Genomic DNA, 18,740 nt, shown 5'->3' with positions numbered 1-18,740 from the left:
ACTGAGGCAGGAGGGTAATGATTTCCAGGCTGTCTGGGACTATATAATAGCATTAATAACAAAATCAGACAAACAAAACAGTTGGACAATTTTACCCTCTTGGAACCAAACTTCAGGCTCCCCATCTTGCCAATGGAAGATAACAGCAGCTCGCTGATTCCCTCAAAGGATTATCCAGAAAATGAGGACTTGACTTATCCAGTAGAGCGCCTGCCTAGCATACACAAAGCCCTGGGTTTCATCCGGATCACTGATCACTGTACCACATCAGTTGACTGTGGTAGGGTATGCATGTTTCCCTGGCACTTAGAAGGTATAGAGGTGCTCAGGAGTTCAAGGTGATCCTTGGCTAAGGCCTGGGATACATGGGTCTTTCAAAAAGGGTATAGGTGTGGTTTTATGTAGCATTTCTTCTTGGAAAGTATTTATGGCAAGCCTGAGGATGGTGCGGCAACTGGGGAAAGTTAGGCAGAAGACTTGTGAATTTAAGGTTAGCCTGTGCTATACAAGGAGGCCCCAGACAAAAAACGTTAAGGGCTGGGAGTGTAATCAGGGCACAGTGCTTGCCTATCACCAGCAAAGGGGCATTCCACCCCCTAGGACCGTCAAATAAGGGAATAGTGGCTTGATAACCTGGCTGTGTGGCCTTGAGACTGTCTGTGCTCGGGTTCCTTCGGAGTAGTATCTGATAGGCTCTATTTACAGGCCCCATCCCTCTGCTTTAGGACAATTGCCTTGGGCGATCCTCATAGCTGCATCTGGACTCCGGCCCTGTTAAAGGTCAGCGCCCGCACCGATACCCAAACGGGCTTTGTCGCCCCCTGGCGGCTGCGCAGGAAACGTTTCTCCCACAGCGGAGCTCGGCTAAGGTTTCGAGTGTTTTTTGTTTTTTGGTTTTTTTCCCCATCACCTTCAGCCAAACGGTATCCCAGCAATGGGAAAGCAGAGACAGAATGATCTAGAGTTTAAGGGTAGCCTGGGATATTAAAAAAAAAAAAAAAAAAAAGAAATTAGGCTGAGGCTAGTCTGGACCACACAATGAGCTCCAGGCCATCTGGGCTATCTCAACATTTCTTCTAGAATTAATAACACAAAACAAACAAACAAACAAACAAACAAACAAAAACAAACAACACGAGCCAAGCATGGTGGCGCTTTTGATTAAAAGCACTCAAGAGGCTGGACTTGAGGCCGGCTACGGCTACACAGAGAACTCTGTTTTGAAAAAAAAACAAAACAAAACAACAACAACTAGTAGCAACAACAATACTAATAATAACAACAGAAAGCAGTAGATGTATAGTGTGAGAAGGATTAACATTACTGAACCGGGTCACACATAGAAACAGGGCCAAGTCCTGTTGAGACTGGTATGTGTGGGTGAGAGAACAGGTAACATATACACACGAACAGACGTATGCCCTGGTAGGTGGATGGATGCTTGGGTGGGTGGATACGTGTATGTATGGGTGGGCTGTTGATGTGAATGTGTATACGTATGTGGAAGGGGGTGATGGATGGATGGATGGATGGATGGGTGAGCGAAAGCGGAGTGTGGATGGATACATGGGTAGGCGGATGAGAGGATAGATGGAGAACTTGAGACAGGACAGCAGTCACCCTTCACCTTCTCCCTTTCCCGGCTCCTGGAGCAGCCTTTGCATTGGCCGCCGACCGTGCCGCTCACCTGGCGGCCTCCCCTTTAAGACGCATTCACCTGGGGCCTCCCCTTTAAGACGCGCTCACCTGGCGGCACACCTGGGCGAAGGCGCTTCCGCAGGAAGAAGGAAGCCGCAGCGCTGCCGCCTCTGCAGCTCGCCATCGCCTCCTAGCTTCACGGGCTGCCACCATGTCGGCCTCGGCAGTCTTCATTCTGGACGTCAAGGGCAAGGTGAGGCAGAGGGCGAGGGATCGAGGTACGCCGGGCGAGCCCGCGGTCTTAGGGCTCAGGACCGGGAGCTGGGGACCCGCCCTCTCCAGCCAGCGTCCGTGGCAAGGGGCTTCGCCTCTCTGGGCGTCATCTTCCGTGTTTGTAAAATGAGATAGCCACCGTCTGAGCACCCTGAACCTGTGAGCACAGCCCTTCTGCAACCCTGGGGCTCAATAAATGCGCCAAGTGTAACTCTCTGGCTATCCTTGCAAGCGTCTCCAGTGGCGATCAGAGCCGTAGAGATGAAAAACGAGAGCCCTGGAACGCAATGACAGCCTGGTCATGTGCCTCAGTGGTCAGCCCGCTGGCCTAGGTACGGTCCCGGTGCACTGCATAAACAGCCATAATTCCAGCACTTGGGAGGTGGAGGCAGAGGGATCAGGAAATCAAGGGAGTTTGAATCGGGCCTGAGCGACACACTCACTGTCTCAAAAACAAAACAGGCTCAACAAGCCCAGGCACCGGCTGCCTAAGCCTGGTGACCTGAGTTTAAGTCTCAAGCCCAAGTGAAAGGGAGTGGAGACAACCTACAAAGTTGTCCTCTGACCACACACACACACACACACACACACACACACCAGGCATCCGCGTGCCCTCACACACACCCTGCACACAGAAAATAATAGTGCCTGTGAAAAGAAGCTAGCCATAACGACAAGGGGGCCAGGTGTCCTACCTACCATGCACGCACGCACCTGTCATCCTAGCTACTCTGGAAGTTGGAGGGATGGCCTGAGCTCAGGAGGGCAAGGCCAGCCTGGGCTACAATAGCAAGATACAACAAAGAAATAAAATAACCTTGAACAAGAACAGCTCAGGAGGGGGAGGTTCAGCTCTACTTCTCTGCATTTTGTGGACATCGTTTAAAACCTCAACCTCTTCAGCCTGGAAAGTGGGGACAAAGACACCTGCCTCAAGGCTGAGAGGTAACAGGCACTGGTACTGCTCAGCAAAGGCTCCTCCTCCTCCTCCTCCTCCTGTGTGTGTGTGTGGGGGGGGGGGAGTGGAAGCCAAGCTAAGCCAGCTTTTTTTTCTCCTTTGCTCTCAGCTTCCCTGGTAGCTCTGATGGCAGGCCTTACTATGGAGCTGGGGATGGCCTTAGGCTTCTGATCTTCCCGCCTCCACCTCCCGAGCCCATCCCCAGCATAATACTCAGTAGTAGAAAGTTGATACATGTCTCTAGCCGCATATGTAGCAGAAGATGGCCTAGTCGGCCATCATTGGGAAGAGAGGCCCCTTGGTCTTGCAAACTTTATATGACCCAGCACAGGGGAAGGCCAGTGCCAAGAAGTGGGAGTGGGTGGGTAGGGGAGCAGGAGCAGGGGGAGGGTATAGGGAACTTTCGGGATAGCATTTGAAATGTAAATAAAGAAAATATCTAATAAAATTGGGAAAAAAGAAATGTAAATGAGGAAAATATTCAATAAAAAATAAGTGAACTGTCAAAAAAAAATAAAAAAAAGGAAGTTGATGCTTTTGGCTGTGGGTATTGAGTATGAGCATAACACACATGAAGAGGAGGCACACAGAGCTTGGGTCTTAGCTGGGCCCCTCAGATAAGTCTGGGAGTTCCACACGGAGCTTGGCATGGTGGCAGACACCTGGGACCCCAGCACTCTAGAAACTAAGGCAGGAGGATTGAGAAGTTGAGACCAACTGGAGCTTCATAGAAAAAGTGGCTAGATCAATAAGAAAAGAAAAGACAGGCAGGGAGGTAATTTACTTGACTGAGAGTTTGTAATAGTATCTCTGGCCAGGCCGGAGGCAGGAGGATCAGAGAAGTACAAGGTCATCCTCTGTTCCATCTGGATTCAAGGCCAGCCTATGCTACACCCGCTCTATAACACAAGAAAGAGGCTAGTGTATGGGAGGAAAGGAGGTTTAGGAGAGAAGTACACATCCTAAGGCCCTAGGTCTGAGCACTGGTGGTGATGCTGTCCTCCCTCCCCTTAGCCTCTGATTAGCCGAAACTACAAAGGCGATGTGCCCATGACGGAGATTGACCATTTCATGCCGCTGCTTATGCAGCGTGAGGAGGAGGGCGTGCTGGCCCCGCTGCTGAGCCACGGCCGAGTGCACTTCTTGTGGATCAAACACAGCAACCTCTACTGCATCCACCCCGTGCTGGGCAGGAGTGCCGAGAACCCGACCCAGAGGGCAGTGACCCAAGAGCAGAATTTGCACAGTATATGTGCCTGAACTCAGGTTGTGCCTGGGGTAAGGGGCAGTAGAAATGGGTGGGGGTATAGCAGGGGACAAGTAACACCACTCCATCAAAAATGTCGCTATTTCCTTAACCTTACTGCACCAGTGGTGGCCACCACGCTGAAAAACGCCAATGCCTCTCTGGTGTACTCCTTTCTGTACAAGACTGTGGAGGTAAGTGCTGGTCTCTCATTGGCTAACTGGTCGGTCTGTCTGTCTGTCTGTCTGTCTGTACAAGACTATGGAGGGCCAGGCGTGGTGGGCGCACGCCTTTAATCCCAGCACTCGGGAGGTAGAGGCAGGTGGATTTCTGAGTTCGAGGCCAGCCTGGTCTACAAAGTGAGTTCCAGGACAGCCAGGGCTACACAGAGAAACCCTGTCTCAAAAAATTAATTAATTAATAATAATAATAAAAAAAAGACTATGGAGATAGGTGCTGGTCTCTCATTGGCTAGCTGGCCTGTCCGCCTGACTGTGGAGGTAGGTACTGGCCTCTCATTGGCTAGCTGGCCTGTCTGTCTGCTTGCTGTGTTCACCCCTGTCAGGTACTGTCTTCTGATCATCCTCATCAAAGCCTCCTCACACTTCCCTCACCCAGAACTGAGCTGCAGGACACGAGGTCTAATCCCTCTTCACCGCTGTGGGCCTTCAGGAAAGCCCTTGTTTCTGTGAATATGACAGGGTGCTATTGTAAGGGGGGAAGAAGAAGAGCTAAAGTAACAGAGGAAGTGTCGCCAACAGAAGACACAGTAGACGGAAAGGCTTTGAGATGTGAGCAGAGCCAGGCTAAGGGATGTGAGCAGAGCGAGGGTCAAAGGCTGGGGGAGGACGTCCTCCCTTCCCAGGAGATGCTTCCGTGTGCTTGGCGCTGCAACGGCTTCAGATGTCAGAATCTTTGCGTATGTGTTGTGAGGTATTCTAGGGATAGGACCAAAGACTTGAAGAAATGTATTTGGGTTTCAGGTATACAAGAAACACCTTTATCCGTGTTTCTCAGCCTGAGGGCTGTGACCCCCCCTGCGGGTCGATTAGCCCTCTCACAGAGGTCACATTGTAGATATTTATGTTATAATTCATAACAGTAGCAAAATTACAGTTATGAAGTAGCAACAAAATAATTTTATGGTTGGGGTCATCACAACAGGAGGAACTGTATTAACTGTTGTAGCATTAGGAAGGTTGAGAACCACTGGCATATATATATATATATATGGTATTTTTCTTTTTTTTCTTTTTTTTGGGGGGGGGCAGTGTCTCACTTTGTAGTCCTGGCTGGCCTAGAATTTGGTACATATACCAGGCTAGCCCTGAACTCATTTCCAGGTGTGGAAATTTAAGGCATGCAACACTGTGCCCAGCAGGAGAATAATTAATTATTTTTGTAATTTATTATATGTGTATAACCTGAAAGTATGCCACATGCCCCGGGAGGCCAGAAAAGACTAAAAGTTTTATTTGCTTTTTCTTTTATGTGTTTATGTGTGTGCCTAGGTGTGTATGTGTGTGTGGCTGAGTGTGTGCCTGTGTGTGTGTGTGTGTGTGTGTGTGTGTGTGTGTGTTGTGCCTTCAGAAGGCAGAACAGGACATTGGATTCCTTGGTTCTGAAGTTTCTGCAGGAAGTTCTAAGCAGCTGTGTGGGTGCGTGCTGGGAACTGAACCAGGGTCCTCTGCAAGAACAGTAAGGTGGCAAGCACTCTTTTTTGTTGTTGTTGTTTTTTGAGACAGGGTTTCTCTGTGTATCCCTGGCTATCCTGGAACTCACTTTGTAGACCAGGCTGGCCTCGAACTCAGAAATCCGCCTGCCTCTGCCTCCCGAGTGCTGGGATTAAAGGCGTGCGTCACCACGTCCGGCTGGCGGCAAGCACTCTTAATCACTGTGCCATCTCTCCAGACCTTTTCATTATTTTATATATTTTTTAAAATTCTGAGACAAGATTTCATCATCTAGCTCTATTGTGCCTGGAACTCTCAGAGACTTGTCTGCCTCTGCCTCTCAAGTGATGAAATTATTATTATTATTAGTAGTAGTATATATATATAATATATATATATAATACATATTAATATATCATTAAAATAAAATCAGGAATAGTTTGCAGTGGTGCTTGTTGGTCATGAAGACCTGAGTTCATTCTTCTTCAGCGTCTACATAAACAGTTGCATAGTACTTGCACGTGCTGTGTCTGCAGTGCTGGGGAGGTGGAGACAGGTGGATTCCCTGGAATTTGCTGGCCAGTGACTGTAGCCTAGCCAATGAACTCCAGGAACAGTGAGAGACCCTGACTCAAGAAAACAAATAAGAAGGTGGCGAATAATAGAGGAAGACGGGAATCGACCTCTGGCCTCCACACACATACACACACACACACACACACACACACACACACACACACACGTAAATATGTACACATACTACACATGTGCACACACACATACAGAGACATACACAACACACATACAAAGGCATGCATATACGCAATACGCTCACATTCACACACTCATACTACTGCTAAATGTCTCCCTGGGGAGTTGTAAGCAATGTCTACTGCTCCTGCGTGTGGTCCCACTGACAAATCAAGGTGCAGTTCCACCAGAGGTCACTCTGGGCAGCCCATGAGTTCCTGACCGACCGACAGGTCAGAGTGTTATGGGCAGGTGGACTGCAGGTGATGTCATTTACTTTTATTTGTTTGTTTTTTGAAACAGGGTTTCTCTGTGTAGCCCTAGATGACCTGGAACTCACTCAAACTGAGGTCCAGCTGCCTCTGCCTCCCGAGTGCAGGGATTTAGGCGGTGGATCACCATGGCCTGTTCTATTTATTTTTGAGACAGGTTGTCATGTAGCCTGGATCACGGGTGTACCTGGTTTGTTTTATATTGAAATCATTTTTTGTATTTGTTTAGTTCCTCCTTTGCGTGAGTGTGTGTGGGTCTGTGTGTGAGCCCTCCTTTGCGTGAGTGTGTGTGGGTCTGTGTGTGAGCCCTCCTTTGCGTGAGTGTGTGTCGGTCTGTGTGTGAGCATGGGTGTAGAGACCAGAGGACAGCCTGCCTTCCAGCCCCTGGGGCAGTACTTAGCTCATCAGGTTTGCAGAAAGTTCTTTACGTGCCGAGCCGCCTGCCTGTTCTGTTTTGTTTTGACTTTGGTTTTTCTGTGCTGAAGGGTTGCATCCGTGAACTCTGTCTCCCTCCCATTCTCCACGTCACTCCCCCTGTATGTCGACTTTGACAAGTTTGCAACTCCTCACTTGCCCTGCCTGTTACCTGACTGATGTACACAGGACACACGGTGTTAAAACTTACGACATACACTTTATTAACCATTTATTTGCTTTTTTATGTATATGGGTGTTTTGCCTGCATGTATGTCTGTGCATGTCGTGTGTGCAGTGCCCGCAGAGACCAGAACACAGAGGATCTCCTGGGACTGGCATTACAGACAGTTGTGAGCTGCCATTTTGATGCTGAAAACTGAATATGGGATACACACGGGCCCTCTACAAGAGCGGCTCTTAACTACTGAGCCACCTCTCTAGCCACATGCTTGTTTTGTTTGTTTTGTTTGTTAAAAGATCTATTTAGTCCTGGCTGCGGAGCTCACTATCTAGACCAGGTTGACCTTGAACTCACTAAGACCCACTTGTATCTGCCTCCTGAGTGCTTGGACTAAAGACATGAGCCACCATATTTGGCCTCCACACGTATTTTGTTTTTAAGGGAGAGCAGGATAGACCAGACCTCTCATTCTAGATCTTTGAAGGCTACAAGAAGAAGATGGAAAGTTCACGGCCAACCTAGGTTTCTCAGCCAGACCATCTCAAAAAACAAAGTCTGGCCTGTGGCTCCTCAGTAAAGCCCATGTCTCAGATCCACCAGTGAGGGGTCGGGGTGTGGCTCAGTGGTAGAGTCCAGATCTACAAGTGAGGTGCTGGATTTCTTCAGCCCCAGTATCCACACCCAGAGAAGCTGTTGTACACTCCCTCTGGCTGTCTTCCAGGTGCTTCATGGCACAAGTTTCCACTGTCTTTTCCCTTCTCCACACTCCACATCCTTGATCTGTCCCTTTTCCTCATTAAAATGGTCTGTGAGAGACACAGGTCCCTTTGTTTGCAGTCCAGGCACACAGTAGGCAGTGTATAATTGCTTCCTGGCTGGCTGAGGACATCCCCAGCTTATGTGGTGTCTGTTCTGGGACCCGGGCCCAGGTCTTTTGCGAGTACTTTAAGGAGCTGGAGGAGGAGAGCATCCGGGACAACTTCGTCATCGTGTATGAGCTGCTGGACGAGCTCATGGACTTCGGCTTTCCGCAGACCACGGACAGCAAGATCCTGCAGGAGTACATCACACAACAGGGCAACAAGCTGGAGACGGGCAAGTCTCGTGTACCACCTACCGTCACCAATGCAGTGTCGTGGCGCTCCGAGGGCATCAAGTACAAAAAGAATGAGGTCTTCATTGATGTCATAGAGTCTGTTAACCTTCTGGTGAGTTCTGTGCCTTGTGTCCTTGGGGAAGGAGAGGGGGACTCTGTACCTGTTGACACCCCACATTGGGAAACCCCCTTTGCAGGTCAATGCTAATGGGAGTGTCTTGCTCAGCGAGATTGTGGGCACCATCAAGCTGAAGGTGTTTCTGTCTGGGATGCCAGAGCTGCGGCTGGGCCTCAATGACCGAGTGCTCTTTGAGCTTACTGGCCGTAAGATTGGGGGGAGGGAGGGACCTCTTCCTGGGAAAAGGCTAGGAAGCAACCAGAGGCCTCCTAGATGCCAGCCAGTTCTTCGATAAGTGTTCACATTCCCTCCAATGACTGCACGTCAGCAGCAAAGTTCACCTAACAATTGCTTTCTTTGTTAATGAGCCGGCTGCAGGCCAAACCCATTTCTAACCTTGACAATCTAGTGGGGTGGGGGTGGGGGACAGGTTAATACTATTTAAACATCTCACAGAGGCCGGCATGGGGGCCCCTGCCTGTCACCTCAGCACTCTGGAGGCTGAGGCAGAAGGGTTAGGAGTTCCTTAAGTTAGTGGGAACTCTATGAGAAGGGGACAGGGTCAAATGGGAATTCCCAGGGGGCTAGCCCAGGCCAATCAGCAAGTTCTATTCCAAGGAGAAATGCTATCTGGGGCAAAACCAAACCAAACAAAAACAGGGTGGATGACACCGGAGGAAAGACACCTGAGTTGTCTTCTTCTTCTTCTTCTTTTTTTTTTTAAAGATTTATTTATTTATTTATTATATGTAAGTACACTGTAGCTGTCTTCAGACACACCAGAAGAGGGAGTCAGCTCTTGTTACGGATGGTTGTGAGCCACCATGTGGTTGCTGGGATTTGAACTCCGGACCTTCGGAAGAGCAGTCGTGTGCTCTTACCCACTGAGCCATCTCACCAGCCCCTGAGTTGTCTTCTAATGTCCATAAACACATGTACACATATATACAAATGTATACACACACACAGTGAAATAAAACCAAACAAACAAGAACCAGGTGGGGGTGGGGGGCAACATAGTGCTACATACGGGTAATCCCATCACTTGGGAGGTAGAATCAGGAGTTCAAGGTCATCTTCAGCTACTCAGTGAGTTTGAGGCCATTGTAGGCTATATCCCATCCTATCTGAAAAGATCACACCAAAATATAGGAAACAGGAACAGGACCCATAGAAACAGAAATGAAGAGCAAAGGAATAGAAGACATGACTCACACAGTAAAGTCCTTGCACACCACCATGAAGCCCTGAGTTCAGATTCCCAGAATACATAAAAAGCAGACATGGGGTCCACTGTGGTTTACCACCCCTTTAATCCCTTCACATAGGAGGCAGAGCAGGTGGATCTCTGTGAGATCGAGGCTACCTGGTTGCATAGCAAGTTCAAGGACAGCGAAAGTTACATAGTGAAAACCTGTCCCCCCAAACAAATCAAGTCAAATATAAAAACTAGGCATGGTCATGTTTATCTGTAACTGTGGCACTAGGGGAGTAAGGCTGGGGAGCCCCAGAATGTTCTGTCCAGCCAGGCTAACCAGTTGCTGAGCTCTGGTTAAATGAGACACCTTGTATCAAAAGATAAGACAGAGGGCCAGAGAGAAGGCTCATGGGAAAATCACTTGGCTCACAAGCACATTAGGCTGAGTGTGATCACTAAAACATGGGAAAACATGAGTGCTGGTGTGCATCTGAGACCGCAGCACTTCCTTCATATTGCTGTCTGTTTATTATTTATTTGTTACGTGGATGTATTGTGTGGGCATAGTGCCCTCGGAAGCCCGAAGAAGCTATCAGATCCCTTGGGATGGAGTTACAGAGAGTTGTCAGCTCCCATATAGTGCTAGGAACTGAACCTAAGTCCTCTAGAAGAGTAGCCAGTGCTCCTAACCACTGAGCCATTTTGCCATGAAGCCGCGGCACTCCTGTGCTTAGCAGAGGCAGAGGCAGGAGAAACTCCCAGAAGCTCAGTGGCTACCTCGATTGGAGGGCACAGCAGATCAGAAATCGAGATCTGGTGCCTTGGCACAGTGGAAGGGAAGCGGATCAGACAGACCACAGCAATGTGGTCAAAGAAAGGGGCATGTCTCTGCGGCTGCGAACACTCGCCATGGAGCCTGACCATCTGAGTTCAATTCCCAGGCCAGGACTCCTGGCAGAAAGAGAGAGCTGACCAAATACATTGTGGCGAGCATGCGCCACCTACCAAGTAAATAAATTAATGTCATAACCTAGAGAAGTTAGGCACTGATTAACCTCTAGTTTATACATGAATAAACATATGAACCCATATGTTACATATGTATGCATAAATACACTTTGTTTTATTTTGAGACAGGGTTTCTCTGTATAGCCCTGGCTGACCCGGAAATCACTCTGTAGATCAGGCTGGCCTTGAACTCAGAAATCTGCCTGCCTCTGCCTCCTGAGTGCTGGGATTAAAGGCGTGCACCATCACTGCCCGGCAATAAATATACTTGCAATATACACATGCACATAAAGGGGGATTAGGGCCTGGAAAGGCAGCGCATTAACTCAGTGCATTTCTTGGTCCTGCCTAGGATCTGAGTTCAGTTCCCAGCACCATAGCAAGGGTCTCACAACCATTTACAACCTTAGCTCCAAGAGATCTGACAACATCTTCTGGCCTCTGTGGGCACCAGCACGTGTATGCATATAAAATTACCCAAACACACAAACCTTCCTTCATCGAATTAAAAATACTAAAATCCGTGCTGGGTGTGGTGGCTCCCAGAGGCAAGTAGATCTCCGTTAGTTGGAAACTAGCCTGGTCACGTGGAATTCTTAGCCAAGGCTATGTTAGAGACCATTTTAGAGAACAGACAAACAAAAATCCTACTAAAAGTTTTAGGAAAGTAAACTCCAAATCCAATGAAGTGAACATAGAGAGCAGAGCTTAGGGGTGGGGTGCAGACTCCCAGCTTGTGTTTCATCTCCCCACTCAGCCCAGGCCCGTGGCCAGTGGGGATGGCGGGGCAGTCCCTTAGCTCCACAGTGGGGATGGCGGGCAGTCCCTCCTCAGCTCCAGGATCACTCTTCTTGCTCCACTCCGAGTTTCAGGCAGCAAGAACAAGTCTGTGGAACTGGAAGATGTGAAATTCCACCAGTGTGTGAGGCTTTCTCGCTTTGACAACGACCGCACCATCTCCTTCATACCCCCAGATGGGGACTTTGAACTCATGTCCTACCGGCTTAGCACCCAGGTGAGCCATGACCCAGCCCTACACAAGGGAGAGGTAGGCAGTGGGCCGAGAGAGGATGTCAGAATCTGTGAGAACCACCTTCTCTTGTGCTGCAGGTCAAACCCCTGATCTGGATCGAGTCAGTCATTGAGAAATTCTCCCACAGCCGAGTGGAGATCATGGTGAAGGTGAGCCCAGGGGAGGCTTTCTCAGTGCAGGTTCCATGGCGTCTTCTGACTGACTAGCTGGGCTCCTGGCTGTGTATTCAGGATTTCTGTTTGTTTTTAACTCCTTTTCCCCTTAATTTTGTGTGTGTGGGTGTTTTGCCTGCATGTATATTGATATGTAAAGACGTGCCCATTTAGTGCTCATGGAGGCCAGAAGAGGGGATTGGGTCCCCTGGAACTGGAACTGGAATGATGGATGGTTATGAGTTGCCATGTGGGTGCTGGGAATCAAACTGGAATCTTCTGGAAGAGCAGCCAGTGTCCTTCATTGAGCTATCTCTCCATATATATACATATATATAGTCTATGAATACGCTGTAGCTGTCTTCAGACACACCAGAAGAGGGTATCAGATCCCATTACAGATGGTTGTGAGCCACCATGTGGTTGCTGGGAATTGAACTCAGGACCTCTAGAAGAATAGTCATTGCTCTTAAGCGATGAGCCATCTCTCTAGCCTGTCTGGGTTTTTTGTTTGTTTGTTTTTTGTTTTGTGTGTGTGTGTGTGTTTGTGTGGTTTTTTGAGACAGGGTTTCTCTGTATAGCCCTGGCTATCCTGGAACTCACTTTGTAGACCAGTCTGGCCTCGAACTCAGACATCTGTCTGACTCTGCCTCCCGAGTGCTGGGATTAAAGGTGTGTGCCACCACGCCTGGCTTGTTTTTTATTTTGTTTTGTTTTGTTTTTTTCTTTTAAAGCAAGATCTTGCTATGTAATCCTGGCTGAACTCTGTGTAGCTTGGGAAAACCTCAAATTCAGAGATCAGCCTGCCTCTGCCTCCTATTGAATGGATCTAAAGATGTATCCATATTCTCAGCCCTTACTTATGTGTTTAAAATTTTTAAATGTATTTATTTTTCTTTCATGTGCACTGTGTTTTTGCCTGCATGAGTGTCTGTGAGGGTATTGGATCCCTGGAACTGGAGTCTAAATAGTTGTGAGCTGCCATGTGGTTGCTGGGAATTGAACCCAGATCCTCTAGAAGAGCAGCCAGTGCTCTTAAGCACTGAGCTCTCTCTCCAGCCCCTTTAAGACTTGTTTATATTTTATGTGAATAGATCTTTATCTGTGTTTATGTATGTGCAGCCTATTTGCCTTGGAGGCAGGAAAGAGTGTGAAATCCCATGGAACTGAGCTATAGATTATTGTGAATTGCCTGGTGGGTGCTAGGAACCAACACTGGGCCCCCTGCAATAGTAACACATCATCTTAACTAGTGAACCATCTTTCCAGGGTTTTTTTGCCTCCCCCCCCCTTTAAGAAAGGGTTTCTCTGTGTAGTCTGGGCTGTCCTGTCCTGGACCTCACTCTGTAGACCAGGCTGGCCTCAAACTCAGAGAGATCCACCTGCCCCTGTCTCCCAGGTGCTGGGCGGGATTAAAGGCATGCGTCACCAGCTGCTTTCTTCATGCAGGGTCTCATTATATAACCCTGGCTGGCTCTGAACTTACAAACATCCTCTGTATAGGTTTGCACCACAATACCTGGATTTAAAAAGATTTTATTGGTATACAAACATTTTCTTGGTTTACATATTTGTTTATTATTTATTCATGTATATGTACAAACCTGGGTGAGGGGTCAGGGATGACCCGGAACTCCTCATCTTCCTGCTTCTTTCCCAGTTCCGGCATACAGTTGTTGGATGTCACACCTGGATCCTTATGTGTCTGTTTGTTTATTTGTAAAATTGGGGGGGGGGGACAGGATTGTTTGTTTTCTTTTGTTTTGTTTTTGTTTTTTTCCAAGATGGTTTCTCTGTGTGGCTCTGACCATCCTGGAACTCTCTGTAGACCAGGCTGGCCTTGAACTCAGAGATCCACCTGCCTCTGCCTCCCAAGTGCTGGGATTAAAGACACGCACTACCATCGCCCAGCTATTTATTTATTTTTAGACAGGGTCTCATTATGTAGATCTGGCTATCCTAGAATTTATTATAGACCAGGTTGGCCTTAATGGAGATAGGCCTCCCTCTGCCTCCCTCTGCCTCTGCCTCCCTCTGCCTCCCAAGTAACGGGGTTAAAGGCATGTGCCACTGTACCTGGCTTCTGCTTGTTTTTATTATATTGTAATTTAATTTAAATTTAATTGAGGGTGGTGGTGTTTCAAGGGTTTTTCTGTGTAGCCTTGGCAGTCCGCAAACTTGTTCTGTATGCCAGGCTGGCCTCAACCTCAGAGGGCCACCTGCCTGTGCCTCCCACATGCTGGGATTAAAGGTGCGTGCTACCACACCGGGCCATTTCTATTTTTGTTTATTTTGTGTATGTGTATGTGTGTGGGAAGGCATGTGGCATGGAGGTAAAAGGACACTAATAGGAGTTGCTTCTCTCTACAGCGTGGGTGCTAGGGATTGAACTCAGGTCCTCAGCCTTGGCAACAAGTCCTTAGACGTCACAGGGCGTCTTATACGCTAGACATTTACTCTGCCACCAGGTTAGATTCCCATCCTTTTTTATTTTCAAAAAGGATCTCACTTAGTTGTCTCGGTGGCTTCTATAGTTCAGGCTGGCATTGAACTTGAGATCCTCCTACTTCAGCCTGCAGAGTACTGGGATCACAAGCATCCACCACTAAGTCCTGCTCAGGAGTGAACTCTTTTTGCCTCCTGCACTCTCCTGGCAGGCCAAGGGTCAGTTTAAGAAGCAGTCAGTGGCCAATGGCGTGGAAATCTCTGTACCGGTTCCTAGTGATGCAGACTCTCCGCGCTTCAAGACCAGTGTGGGCAGTGCCAAGTATGTGCCTGAGAAGAATGTTGTCATCTGGAGCATCAAGTCGTTCCCTGTGAGTACTGGGAAAGGTGGGGCCCGGGTGGGAGGGACTTCAGTGGCGGGGTGGGGCTTGCCTAGGTCACGTGACAAGGGGAGGAGCCTGTCCTAGAGAACTTCACAAGGAAGAGGGTGTGTGAGAATGAAGTGGATGTGCGGCTGTCCTTGAGGAAGGGGAAACCCCGGCTGTCTGCTTCCAGATTGGTACATTCAATGTAGTGGCCCATGCTTGTCCTTCTCCTGTTTGGGAGGTGGAGGCAGGAGGATAAAGAATTCATACTTATCCTTGCCTACACGACTACTTAATCTAGCCTAGGCTGCATGAGACCTGTTTGAAAAATCCAAACCAGACCAGACCAGACCAATCCAAAGGTGGGGAAGCTGAGGCCTCCTGAAGCAGCCCCTCCCCTCCCCCACAATTCCTTCAGGGATATGCTTTTGTTCCTAGTTTCTCCTTCCTAGACTCGGCTCATCTGGGAAATGGATTGGATGGCAGTTGACCCACATTCGTCTTGTTTTTGTTGGTTTTTAGACAGGGTGTCACTATGTAGTCATGGCTGGACTGGAACTTGCTATGTAGACTGGGTTGGTCTTGAACTCAGAAATCCTCTTGCCTCGGCCTCCCAAGTACTGGGATTAAAGATGTGTGTGTGTCACAGTGTCCAGATATGACTCACATTCTTAGAGCACTAGTGGCTTCATTTTATTGTTCCTCCGTGTGTGTGTGTGTGTGTGTGTGTGTGTCCTCCAGATTGAGGAACAAGAGTTAGCTCCCTTCTCTTGCTTGTGTACTAGCACACACTCTTTCTATGGAAGCCTGTGCAATGGACAGGTATGCTGCAGTGAGGGTGGTCTGAGAGGGGGGCTAACTCGGAGAGTCTGATGCCTCTGCGTGTCCACAGGGGGGCAAGGAATACTTGATGCGCGCCCACTTTGGCCTCCCCAGCGTGGAAACTGAGGAGGTAGAGGGCCGGCCACCCATCGGGGTCAAGTTTGAGATTCCATACTTTACTGTTTCCGGCATCCAGGTGAGGACCAAGGGTGGGGAGGTACCCTCTCTCCATCCCTCCCTCTTGTCTAAGTCACCTCTCAAATCGAGTCTCATTTATTCATTTGAGCTTTTATTTATTTTGTGTGTCAGTGTTTTGCATATGTCTGGGTACCGTGTGTGAGCATTACCTGTAAAGGTCAGGAGATGGTGTCAGATATCCTAGAGCTGAGGTTACAGGTTTCCGTCCACCCAATAGATGCTGAACTTTTACCCAAGTCCTCTGCAAGAGCAGCCAGAGCTCTTAACTACTGAGCCATCTCTCCAGCTCTGTCTTAGCCGTCCTAGGGATTGCTGTGACAAACACCATGACCAAAATGCAAGTTGGGGAGGAAAGGATTCATTTGGCTCACACATCATTGGGGGAAGTCAGGACAGGAGCTCAATCAGGGTGGGAACTTGGAGGCAGGAGCTGATGCAGAGGCCACGGAGGGGAAGGGTGCTGCTTACTGGCTTGTATTTCATGGCTTGCTCAAGATGCTTCCTTATAGAACCCAGTACTACCCGTCCAGGGATGGCACCACCCACCATGCTGGGCCCTCCCCCATTGATCACTGAGAAAATGCCTTACAGCTGGAGCTCATGGAGGCACTTCCCCAACAGAGGCTCCCTCCTCTCTGAGGAGTCTAACTTGTGTCAAGCTGACACACAATAGCTACCAGTCCAAGCCCCTTGAGGCAGGATCTGCTGTAGCCAGGCTGACCAGGAACTTGGGCACTTGCTATGTAGACCAGGCAGCACTGTACCATGGAGACCTGCCTGCTCAGCCTCCAAGTGCTGAGATCTGAGGTGTGCTCCACCACACCAGGCATTTTTATTTTGTAACCCAAGCTAGCTAAGGACTCAACTCTGAAGGCCAAGCTGGCCTCAACTCACTATAAACCCAGGCTGGAATCAAATTTATGGTGTACTTCTGTGTGGATTTCCAAGTCCTGTTGAAAGTCGTGTGTCCCCATACTAGATTCCCCATTTCTTCTCTGTCTTCTGCCTGGGGATCCTGTGTCTTCTGTTCTCAGGCTGGGTCACGTGAGACCACCTCTCCACCTGTCACATCTACATGTGCACCCCTCCCCTGTCAGTCCTTATTCACCCCTGCCTTCACCCACCCACAGAGTATTCCTAATTCTCTTGACCTGTTCCCCAGCTCTGTTCTGTATTTTCCCATCTGCTCCTTTCCCCTACTGTCCTGGATCACTTCTTCACCCATATCATGCCCGGACTCCCAGTTAGTATCATCCTAAAGTGTGCCCTGTATGTTTCCTTGACATAAGCCACCGCTTTTCCTTCTGACTCTATTCACCTCACCCTCCCAATACCTCCCCTCCCCCACATAGTGGGGACTGAATCCAGGGACTAGCACATGCTAGGCAGGGACTCTACCTCTATCTACCCCAGGTACTCCTAGGAGATGCTAGAAGGGAGCTCACTGCTGAACCACATCCCTAGTCCTTGGCCAATCTTTATGTTCTTCCAGGTCCGTTACATGAAGATCATTGAGAAAAGTGGGTACCAGGCCCTGCCCTGGGTCCGTTACATCACGCAGAGTGGTGGTAAGACTGCGGGTGGGGCTTTCTGGGACAGCAGGTGGAGGGCGTGGGGACTGGGGACTTGGATGCTATGTTTGGGACAGTTCTACATTTTAGCATGTCTAGCACCAAACCTGTCCTTACCATGCTTCCTTGGGCTTCAGCTTATACATCTGGCCCATTCCAGGGTGACAATGAAATTCAGCAAAATTTAGCTGACATTTAGCACCTCCAGATGCTGCCTGGGTGTGGGGCATGCTGACCAGGTAGAGGTGTCTGTGGAATTGATCCTGATCTAAGACAAACTTTCTTTTGTGTGAGTGATTGTAAGGCTAGAAACCAGGGCTTTATACTTGATACGGAGGAGCTCTGCCCTCCAGCCACATCTGGAATTCTAGGCAATGGTTCTACTTTGAACCATGTCCCAAGCCTAAAAGCTCTAATAAGCCTTGTGACGCATTTGCAGGGGTGACTCTGTGGCTGCTGGAAGACTCTCTTTCCCCTCTCAGCTTTTAGATGATCCTTGCCCATTCTTTTTCCCTGCAGATTATCAACTTCGTACCAGCTAGAAGGAGAAGAAGATGGGGCTCCCACCTCCCCAGATACCAGCTGCAGACTTTAAAGAGCTCTGTGTGTGTGTGTGTGTGTGTGTGTGTGTGCGCGTGCGTGTGTGCGCGCGTGCGTGCGTGCGTGCAGGGTTAGGGCACTGACTTAACACATCCTCGCTGCCTACACCTAACCCGCTTTACCTCTCTCAGCCATCTGGGGTGGTTTCTCTGTGTCCCACCCCGATTTTATATGAAGAAATATAAGAGGGCCTGAACTCCGCTGCCCCGCCCACCCCCCATGAGTGCCTTCTTGCAGTAAACTGCCTTGGGCAGATCTAGGGCCCGCCTTTTATAGCTGCTGAGCCAGCCGAGGCCACAGGTCCTCCATCTGGGTTTTAGGGTGTCATTAAAATGAGACTGACAAGTGTGAGTGTGCTCCTTGGCTAGGGACTGGGAATGACCGGAAGCGCTTGTGTGGGAGCCTCCACTGATTACTTGTCAATCTTTTTCGTTCTGGTTCCTCTACAACTTTCTATTTATTCCCTATTACTGTCTGACGCCATCTGTAGCCACGGCGTTTGCTGTACAATCTCTCAGTACATTGTTGGCCTGCTTAATCCTGGTGGCCTTCCCATTTTGTTAAAAAGTTACTGCAGAAGCCGGGCATGGTGGCGCACGCCTTTAATCCCAGCACTTGGGAGGCAGAGACAGGCGGATTTCTGAGTTCGAGGCTAGCCTGGTCTACAAAGTGCGTTCCAGGACAGCCAGGGCTATACAGAAAAACCCTGTCTCGAAAAACCAAAAA

At 49.0% G+C, this 18,740-nt stretch overlaps 1 protein-coding gene across 2 annotated transcripts; it reads left to right on the top strand.

The window, feature by feature from the left end:
* The first annotated feature begins 1,770 nt into the window (after positions 1-1,770).
* Ap1m2 (adaptor related protein complex 1 subunit mu 2) lies at positions 1,771-18,359 on the top strand. 2 transcript variants are annotated; one of them, XM_021206796.1, is made up of 11 exons: positions 1,771-1,891; positions 3,884-4,040; positions 4,242-4,309; positions 8,338-8,616; positions 8,702-8,828; positions 11,701-11,843; positions 11,939-12,010; positions 14,671-14,829; positions 15,716-15,841; positions 17,336-17,411; positions 17,934-18,359. In XM_021206796.1, exons 1-11 carry the CDS (start codon positions 1,850-1,852, stop codon positions 17,954-17,956), a joined length of 1,272 nt encoding a protein of 423 aa, XP_021062455.1. In that variant the 5' UTR covers positions 1,771-1,849; the 3' UTR covers positions 17,957-18,359. The 2 variants fall into 2 exon arrangements, with proteins under 2 accessions (XP_021062455.1, XP_021062454.1); XM_021206795.1 differs by having other exon boundaries at positions 11,695-11,843; positions 17,934-18,358.
* The last annotated feature ends 381 nt before the right edge of the window (positions 18,360-18,740 follow it).

Source organism: Mus pahari, chromosome 10 (genome assembly GCF_900095145.1).
Source record: "Mus pahari chromosome 10, PAHARI_EIJ_v1.1, whole genome shotgun sequence".
NCBI classification, from domain to species: domain Eukaryota; kingdom Metazoa; phylum Chordata; class Mammalia; order Rodentia; family Muridae; genus Mus; species Mus pahari.
Note: the sequence above shows the minus strand (reverse complement) of the source record. Positions and strands in the feature narration are given on the sequence as shown.

Bases quoted from the DNA above. Each gene is read 5' to 3' on its own strand.
- Ap1m2 (XM_021206795.1), top strand. From the start codon at position 1,850: ATGTCGGCCTCGGCAGTCTTCATTCTGGACGTCAAGGGCAAG. The intron at 4,041-4,241 runs GCATCCACCCCG...TTACTGCACCAG, and splicing joins CAAACACAGCAACCTCTACT to TGGTGGCCACCACGCTGAAA. The intron at 14,830-15,715 runs GTGAGTACTGGG...GCGTGTCCACAG, and splicing joins GGAGCATCAAGTCGTTCCCT to GGGGGCAAGGAATACTTGAT.